Raw genomic sequence first — 9703 nt, forward strand, 5'->3', positions numbered from 1 at the left:
ATTAGAAATGAAAAGTTAAGAATGTGAAGGAACTCAGAAGAAACATAGGAAGAAAAAGCTTTAACAGATCTCATTGTATGCTACATAACAATTATTCTAGAAATCCATAAGAACAGTTTTGATCTTTTAACACATCTAAAATTAACCTCTCTCTAAACAAAAACCCAAGCAAATAAATGTCTACCTGTAAAGTACCTGAAACTTTCTCTGTAATTTTAAAATATAAATTTAAAGCTTGTAACAAGTCAATTTTTTAAAATTTACATTATACGTCAAATTTTCATGTGACATTTCATGTGACGAAACCATTTAAAATCCTCATAAACCATAACCAAACATCAACTGTTGTATTATTAATAGGGCATTACACCAACTTTCACTTAAACCAATAAAAAAGCATCCCTTAAATGGAGGGAGCCAATAGTTGACATTTACCCTTTTACTATAAAAATCACTCTAATTTCAAGAACTACAGTTTTTACTACTGTCGAAGAGTCTATCTCATACCTCCCTTTCCTACAGTAAAAGATTGATGGAAGGTGAGAGCATCTTCAAATACACTTTTGCTTTAAAAAAAAAGTATTTTAAAGAAGACACTGGTAAGACTTTCTATCTTTTATTAAAGGCTGAATGAAGATATGATCTTCAAAGCCGGATTTGACATTTCACCATTATCTCTCCAGCCTTTCCAGATACACTGGAGTAGATAGATACCCTACTCGGATCTTTTTCTACTAGAGGGCGTTCTGGTTTTCCAGAATGAGAAACTTCTCATTTTAAGTCTCAGTCTCAAAACTCACACTGACAAAAGTCTCTGCTGTAAGTGCTCAAGGGTGACTGACATCTAAGAAGGGGACAATCCTTCCGGGCATAACCTACTAGCTAGCTACCACCTCAAAATTGAGGATTAAGCAAAAATCCACCTTTTTGAATGAACAATTTTGCATCCTTATCCACTTTAGTATTTTTAAGCAATTGTGACAAGACTAATTCTCTCACACACCTTTACATCAGCAACCTAAAGCTCATGTCTTTTCAATCAACTTTACTAAACACAAACTAATTTTTATATTTAGAAATGCTAAGGGCCTCAAATTGACCCCCCCACACAAAAACAAAACAAAACAAAAAAAACTCTCCCAAAGCTGCATCCTAAACTACATTTGGCCAAGCATTCCTATAAAATATTTTAAATAAGATTTCCATACCTGTCTTCATCACCATCAACAGGAATAGCTATGCTGAATACAGAGGTGGCCAGACTGTTCATAGGTGTTAACTGAAGGGGGTTTGCCAGGGCATCTGCAACAGGAGGCTTCACAACAGGCTTATTTTCAGCAATGAGAGAAAGTGGTGGTTGAGGTAGGGGTTCTGATTTTCTTCTAGTATCGTCAACTTGCCCGACTAAAGGCTGGGTCTGAGTCTGAAACTGGCTTAGGTCAGACTGTGGTAGACTTGGTGCACTGGGTGTGCCTTGCGCTAAAGGCAGCCCAACATGCTGGATTATGCTGCCGCTCCTGCTGACTGGCGTATGGCTGCTCAGCTGCTGCGACTGGACCAGAGGCGCGGGGACATTTGGCATAGTAACAGAAGTGGTAGACACACTAGGCACGCTTGGAGCGGGCACGGCGGCAGGCACGTTTGGAACTCCGGGCACCACGGCTTGAGGGCCAGTAGGCCCGGCTGACGGCGCACCGCTGCCACCCAACTGCGGCGGAGGGGCAGACTGGGGCTTCCCGGCCCCGGCAGGAACCAGGCCCGGCTGCCCCGCGCCTCCCATAGCAGCAGGGGGGACTCCCGCCGGCTGAAAAGGCGCGGCCTGTCCGCCTGGCGAGGGTCCCGGCCCCGGGGCCACGGTTTCACTGGGCAGAGAAGAGGCGCCCATGATTTGCGTGCCCCCCGAGGAGGTATTATGGCCGGTGCCCACCGGAAGGCTGGCCGCCGCGGCGGGGCTCGCTCCGGCGCCGGTGGCGGAAGGCTGCGCGGGGCTTGGCGTCTGTAGGCCAGCCACGTGCTGCTGCTGTAGGTACTCAGTCGGGCCAGAGGGCTGGACCGGCATCAAATGCCCCGGCGGAATCTGAGGCTGGGGATACGCGAACTGATGAGGCTGCTGCGTTGCAGAAGCGCCGGCGGCTGGGCCCGGCTGCGGAGGCAGGGACACGCCGGACTGCGCTAGGGTTACATTCGTCGGAGGCAGACCCTGTGCACTGGGCCCCGGAGGGACAACGCCGGGTCCGGTTCCCTGGGGCTGGGTTGGCGGCGGGGCTGCCATCATTTGCTGCGGCCCGGCCGCAGCTCCCGGGAACGACGGCATCGGCGCGGAGCTTGGAGCCACAGCCCCACCTACGGGCGGCGGCGGCTGAGGCTGCCCAATGCCAAAACTCAGTGGCGGGGCCGAAGCCGGCAGGTTCATTTTCTCCGACGGGGGTAGCTGTGACACAGCAGTCAAAGAACTGTCAGTTCCCGAGTCGGGCCCATGCGCCCCCGGCATGGAGGCCACCACCACCACCACCGACCCTCCGGTGGCGCCCAGGCCGCTGTCCCGTTCCGCTGTCTGGTCAAAAGTACTGCTGTGCCTGATGCAATCCCCGGATCTGGTCAAGACGCTGCTGTCGGAATCTCGCTCATAGTATTCCATACACGTCCATCGGCCGCGTCTATAGGGCTCCCCGCTTCCGTGGTCCAGCTTTATCACGCGAAAACGGGAACTACAAGTGGTGGGGGGCTGCGATGGAGCTGCAGTCCCTGGCGCGGCAGATGAGCCTGCGGCTGGGTGGGCGCCGGGTGCCCCCGAGGAGGGGGTCGAGGTGGCGGCCGCCGACAGAGTATTGGCCAGCGCCCCTGCCACGCTCCGGGCCGAAACGGCTCCTCCTCCGTTGGCTGGAGCAGCCGCCGCGGCCGCCAGCTGCCCGTCCAGGGGGAGGTTTGGGGAGACCGTCCCGGGAGTCTCCGCATCCCCAACATTGTTGAGCGTCTCTTCGGAGGAGCTACGCTCGCAGACCTCCTCGGGGCCATAATCCGTGGCCCGAGAAACGTCGAATATCTCAGAGGAGACGTCCTCTGTGCGTGACTCGTCCGGGTCGTCCAGGCTCTCGGTGTCCTCGGTGATGCTAGTGGCCACCTGGGCCGTGGTGACACTGGTGATCTGGAAACAGCTCTTCTTTTTGGCCGGCATCTTGGACATGGTGAAGGCTGGAGAGCAGAGAGGCACGTCGGCTCCTCTGCGGTCTTGCCGGAAACCAGGAAGGACAGAGCACGGGCCCCCAAAGACAAAGTCCGAGTCCGCGCTGGGGTCTGAGGCCCGCCGCTGTGAGAGTCACGGGCAGATCCAGGCGCCCGCCGTTCTGTGAGACATCCTCCTCCTCCCCGTTTCCTTCTCTGTGTCGGTCTCTTCGGCTCTGCCCCCGTCTCACTCGCGCGGCGGCTCCTCCTTCTTTTTCGCCTCCGCCAGCCGCGGCGCCTCAATTCAATCCCCTCAGCGGCGGTGAAAGCGCGATCCCAGGGGCGGGCCGGCTGCTTCTTCCTCCTGCCTCCGGGCCACCGTGGTCAGTCCAGCTCGGCGCTCCGCGCGGTCAGCAGGCCTTGGCGGGGGGGTGGGAGTGGGAGGGCGAAGGGGAGGAGGCGGCGGCGGCGTGAGGGGCGGTGCTGTCCCACTCCGGCTTCTGAGGCCGGTGCCGGCGTCAGCTCCAGGCTCTTGGACGCTGAGGAGAGAAGAGGAAGGAGCGGCGGGTCCGGAGCCCGGGATTTCTGATTCAGCCAGGAGTCGCGGGCTGGCGACGGAGCTTCGGTGCGGGCGGGCGGCCCTCCCTCCCCGGCTCTAGCCGGAGCTCAGCCCCAGACCATGTCGACGGTCTCTGGCGGAAACCCACTCCGGGAAAGGGAGGGGAAAACCGACTCGGTCCTCCCCTCACAGGGGGAGCCACCCCCACGGGCGGCGGCGGCGGCGGCAGTCCCGGCCTCCCCTCACGGCTCTTGAGAGAGTGAGGGGCGGCGGCCGGCTGACGGGCGAGCGGAGGCGCTCTGGCTGTGTGAGGTAGCGGCGGTAACTTCTTCGGCTCCTCTCGGTGCGCCCGGTTCGCAGACCCTGTAGAAACTGAAATTCAAACTGCTGAAGCGGCGGCTGCAGCTCCCTCCCCTCCGCCAAGATGGGGCTGAAATGGCCGCGCCAGGGATGCTGGGAGGAGCAGCAGTCCCGCTGCCGCCGCCGCTGTCGACTAAAATGCCGCCGCTGCCGCAGCCACCGCCAGCGCCGCAGCCGCCGCCGTTCCGTGACGCACCGGCGTCGTGACGTCACCACCCCGCCCCCTCCGGTTTCCTGCAGTTTCGCGTGGAGGCTTGAGGGTAGCGGCAGTGGGCGTGGCTAAAGGTTAAAAAAAAGGGAGCGGTTTTTTATTTAAAATTTTTTAAATTTAAATTTTACGTTGTAGGTCTTTAAGAGTTGAAGAACTAAGAACTCTTAAATTCCAAACCCTAGAGAAGCTTACAAGCGCACCAAGCGAATGTTTTTATATCTGTTTCGAGACACTGGAAGACTGGAGGTCATGTGCTATGTCTAATGTTTAGCAAAATCTTAGTGTAACAAGGGCGATAGGAATGGGGGTTGGGGGGTTCAGCTATAATAAAAAGGGATACAGCTGGAGTAACCGACTCACTTAAAAAGTCTTTCCTGAAGATAAATGTTGACCACTACAGTCAGAGGAGTGAAATGTTGAGAGAAATAGGGATGATTAACCAAGAATAGCAAGCCAGATTGAGTCAGAAAAATGATCTTCCAGCCAGAAATTGTCTCCAACAATGGCATCAGGAGATGGTTACTTGCCCAGGGTGAGGTCAGTTTAAAAAAAGATTAGAGGTTACCAACATACTCCTAATTTTCCTGAATTTGCTGTGATTCCAGGATCCAAGAGTTCATTTAAAGTCTTGAGACTGTTTTTACTTCCCCCAGGAACTCAGCTTATGGGCTCCATAAATGTAGAACCTACTGCGTTGAATAGTTACAGTTCTTCCTTTTGTTTATTCTAAAACTCTTAGTTGGAGCCAGAGTGTTCTATGGTTTGGATTGGGCCGTGAAAACCAGAACAATTCAGAAAGCACCCTTTCCTGTCCCAGTACAGATAGCAGCTATGAAAGTACTGGCAAATTTATTATCTTTTACCTACTTTCTGGCCAAAGAAAATGGTAAGGCCATTATTTTAAACCATGGGAAAAAAAAATGAGGAAGGAGGCTCTTGAACTTTGACATTCTAATACGTTATTTAGGTAAAATTTAAGAAGTCTTGCTGGGAATCAAAATGTCCTATCTATTACAGCTTTAGCAGTCATATCGTGATCACTTACGTAAATCAGTCATTATACTCAGTTCTCTAATATTTGAAAAGTAGAAATGCTTTTTTTCCCAAAGGATGTTTTGATAATTAAAATTTACCAAGAAATTTTTAGGTCCTTAGTTGTAAATAATATACAGAGATATGTCTTTTAACCTTGGTAGAAACCATGTCTTCCAAACCCAAGTGACTGAGGTCAGGATGTGAAATAAGACCACATAATAACATCCCTGTTTCTTAAGGGGGTGGGAGACAGTGAAGGAACAAAGTGTGGCATTATGCTGCTATTGTGGCAGAGATAGCTAATGGAATGTTTCATTTCTAAATCTATAATTTCAGTAATTGTTAGAGACAGTTTTCCATCAATAAGTTAGATCAACTGGTTAAATCCAATATGAACGTTTAAAAGCTTAATTTAATTTTGGATTGATTTACCAGATTGTTAAAAGTGGTGATCAATGGATGATGTTGAGCATGTGGCTATTGGAAAAATAGTTTCGTATGCCTGCTTGTCCCATTACATTCTTATTAGATAAACTTCTTGATCACTTGTTATGGTACTCTTAAATCACACATTTTAAGGAAAAATCTTAATCTGTAAGACCGTTTCTCCTTAATGAACATGTAAAGGATTTATTATGAAAGTGATGATAATTTAGGCGAGATCAGTAAATGGGCTATATTTCTTGTAAGGATGGGAGTAAAGATGTCTAAAGACATCTTAGCAAAAAAATAAGATTTATTAAGTTAAATGTTTTATTTATATGTTTAAGGATTTGTGTATGTTTAAACTAATAAAATAATTCTCTTAAAAGTAAGTTTTCCAAAAGTTTTAAAGGCCCTAGCTTTTTTTTTCCTTAATACATTTGTTCTTTAAAAATGTAGAGACTTTATTACATAAAACTCCCATGAAGAAATGATAAGAATTCTGGTTGTTGCAAACAGGTTTGAAATCATTTTACAGAGGACAAAAAAATCATATATCATCAAACTACAAAAAACTATGTAATTCATGGTTGGTCCACCAAGGGTAAAAAGCCTTTTTATAACGAATTAAAATAATTGAAAGCAGGATATTTGTGCAGGTATGCATGCTCTGTGTGGGGAGAGTTGATAGTAAGTAAACTATGATAGCCTAACTCACTGGAACTGGGGAGAACTCAGTGGAACTGGGGAGATCCCTGCAGTCCCAGACTTCAAGATCAGGGGTCTTACTGCAGCTATCCTGGCTCCAGGCCTGCACCCAGAAACTATACGTGGAAACTGTGAGAATCTTTAATTACTGTTCCAGAGTCCCCAGCTTGACAGTCTTTATACTCATAGCTGATAATTTCGTCAAAGACTGAATTTGAAGCAATGTATGGGAAGTACTCTTAGAAAGAACAATGAGTGTGGGTGGGTGGGGGGAATGACTTAGAAACTAAGGACTGTTTCCGCTGATGAAAAAACAACAAACTGCAGCAAGATATTTGCATCATACCCCCAAATTTTACTAGGTTATTATCTAACCATATCAGTACCAGATGGTAAATTGTTTCACGGTCACAAGACCCTGGAATGTGAACTGCAGATATTCAAGAAAAACTAGCTATTTTTGAATGAATGCATATTATATTTTAAATAGTCATGGTTCATTAATCTAAACAGACTGGGATAGAGAAAAGAAAAGCATACATTCCGTAAAAATTAAGCAACTGCTTAGGCTAAGAGAAATAACCCTTTAGAATTAATACTATCAGTCAGTCAGTGACATTTATTGAGCACTCCCTGTATATATTTGGAATTGGACAGCCTGTATCCCAGCCAACAAGTTTTTCTGAGATTTAGAAATAGCTATGTTTATTTTCTGTTTTTATCACCAAATTGTTAGACACATAAAAAATGGAGGACTAGTTTTCAGGTTCCAAAAAGCATTTGATGGAAGTAAGTATCAGTTGTCTGAACAAGTAGTACTTGATTTATCACAATGATTTTCCTGGGGTTCCGTTTCTGGAGCAATATCTTATCAATAACCCCGTGCAGTGAGGCCATTTTGTAATATTATCCCCAAAGGGGAGAAAATGCAACGAAATTCTATGTATGCTTTTATAAAGGAAAACATAATCTGATTGGCATGCATAAATTTTACTTGAGAATGAAGTGTGTAAAATTTTCACATTTAAGAAAAGTTCTATTACTCTTCTAGTATTTAATATACTATGAAACAACCATGTCTTTTTTAAATAGTGAAGGTTTCCATGAGTCCCAAAGACTTTTGAAGCTCAGGCAAAACAGCAATTTGGTGGGGTAAATGGGTATATTTTGAACTAATAATAAATATAATGCCCTATTAAAGCTTGTTTCCTTTTAAAACGGAACTTAATTTAGAATCCAAAATATGTATTAGTTCTGTGGTTTTGAAATCTAGCTTAAATGCTGCAATGTATGGCAGCTTCAATAGAAAATCTATTAATGACTGTATTACATATATACACATATATACCGTGTTTCCCAGAAAATAAGACCTAGCCGGACCATCAGCTCTAATGCGTCTTTTGGAGCAAAAGTTAATATAAGATGTTATTATTTTATATTATATTTTATATTATACCCGGTCTTATATTAATTTTTGCTCCAAAAGATGCATAGATGCATTAGAGCTGATGGTCCGGCTAGGTCTTATTTTTGAGGAAACACAGTTATGTGTGTGTGTGTGTGTGTGTGTGTGTGTGTGTGTGTATGGGTATATACAGAGGGTGCCAAAAAACGTACACACATTTTAAGAAAGGAAAACTATTAAAATTGTAATAATATATACCGATAATGAAAGATGAATACAAGCCACGTTTGACTTCTCCAATTATAAGCGGTTCTCAAACTGGTTACCGTTAGCGTCCAGATGTTTCTGGTTATGGTGAACTACTGCTTGAGCAATGTTGACCAAAGTGTCCACTTGTATACATTTTTTTGGTACTCCCGGTATATATATAATATATGATCACTAGGGATAGAACTAAAGAAATCTACATTGCCTAATTGGAGAAAACTTGAGATCAAGAGTATGCTCTAGTTTTGCTATAAACTTGTTTTGTGACTGCTGACAAGTCTATTAATTACTCAGTTTGCGATTACTAAAATGAAGCAACATTGTGGTCATGAAGTCTTAAACTACCAATCCCACTGAAAGAGTGGATAGGGAAAGGTAACACGTGTGGCATCTTTGGGAGAAAAGAGTGCAACTCAATGTGATACTATTGGCAGTAATATTTTCAATACCATTCATTAATAAAAAGAGAAAAACAGTTTCTAGGTGTACATAATTTTATGAAGAAGCCATATCCTGTCATCGATGAAGTAGTTATTTACAGACATTTAGTGGATTGTCCTTTGGTAAGGTGAATCATCACCATCTATTTTGTCTTTCCTGTGTATATAAAGTTGGTGTGCACACAGGTGTGATTTTGTATCTCTTTAAGTGGTAGGTAATATACCTGTAATTTTAAGTTGTAACTTTAACACAAAAGAACATTGAAAGACACTGCCAATTTCTAGTCTTCTAGGTTATAATACCTTCTGAATGTTACAATTATCAGCTTATAGAGTTTTTAAAAAGTGTGTTTGAGTGTAGAAACTTGTATAAACTGATTTTGACATGAAGGATGGTCTAAGTGTTCTTGATTGATCATCTGAAGGTCATTCTAACTTGGCTGATTGGACTACTTTTAATTCATAGGAGCCAAGGGTTGAAAGGCACAGATAGAATCTTGACTACTTTTTATTCAGTTATGTTTTAATTCAAAGATAACTGGCTCTTTAGTCACTGGAAACAAAACACTTTTAGCATTTAACTTTAGAATACTTGAAATCCTAGTTTGACAGCATTCATACTCATTAAAAGCTCAACCCATGATCCATGTTTGCACAAGGATTTGGGTGTTACTTAAAATGGCCATGTAATAAGCTGCTTTTCTGTAAATTAATACTTACACCCTTCCCCCATCTGTAACCTGGGATCTTTGGAGAAGAAGGAAGCTAGTAAGCAGTAAAGAAATAGGGGGAAAATGCAAAATCAAAATCATGGTGAAATATTAACCATAGGGTCGTTCCAGTTGTGGCCATCAAATCCCTAATGAATAATCAATCGGAACAGTCTTATTATGACACCCATTTTGTGGCACTTACCTATTTTCAAACTAAGTCAACTAGATACAAATATATTTTCGTCTTCAAATATTTAGAATATTTTTTCCATCTTCACTCCATTTCTTTTCCTGGATTTTGATACTAATCTTTCTTTTTTGCATTTGCATATTATTTAGTCAACAACTGATCTAATTCTAGATTTTAAGTTTGTAGGTATTACATTCTTACTTGTTTCATAGGCACTCCATTAATACAAT

At 44.7% G+C, this 9703-nt stretch overlaps 1 protein-coding gene across 5 annotated transcripts in view; it reads right to left on the reverse strand.

The window, feature by feature from the left end:
* TSC22D2 (TSC22 domain family member 2) overlaps window positions 1–4273 on the reverse strand; it is a 46741-nt gene extending 42468 nt beyond the window's left edge. For 4 of the 5 annotated variants that reach the window (XR_002138886.2, XR_012496804.1, XM_019748881.2 and 1 more), the window contains exon 1: window positions 1209–4267. Coding sequence is in view for 3 of the 5 variants with exons in the window: in XM_019748881.2 (XP_019604440.2) it covers window positions 1209–3184 (1976 nt within the window). In the remaining 2 variants the exon portion in view is untranslated. Of the gene's footprint in view, window positions 1–1208 lie in introns of all 5 variants that reach the window. The other variant, XM_019748882.2, reaches the window with a different exon arrangement.
* Between the last annotated feature and the right edge of the window lie 5430 nt (window positions 4274–9703).

Source organism: Rhinolophus sinicus, linkage group LG01 (assembly GCF_036562045.2).
Source record: "Rhinolophus sinicus isolate RSC01 linkage group LG01, ASM3656204v1, whole genome shotgun sequence".
Classification (NCBI taxonomy): domain Eukaryota; kingdom Metazoa; phylum Chordata; class Mammalia; order Chiroptera; family Rhinolophidae; genus Rhinolophus; species Rhinolophus sinicus.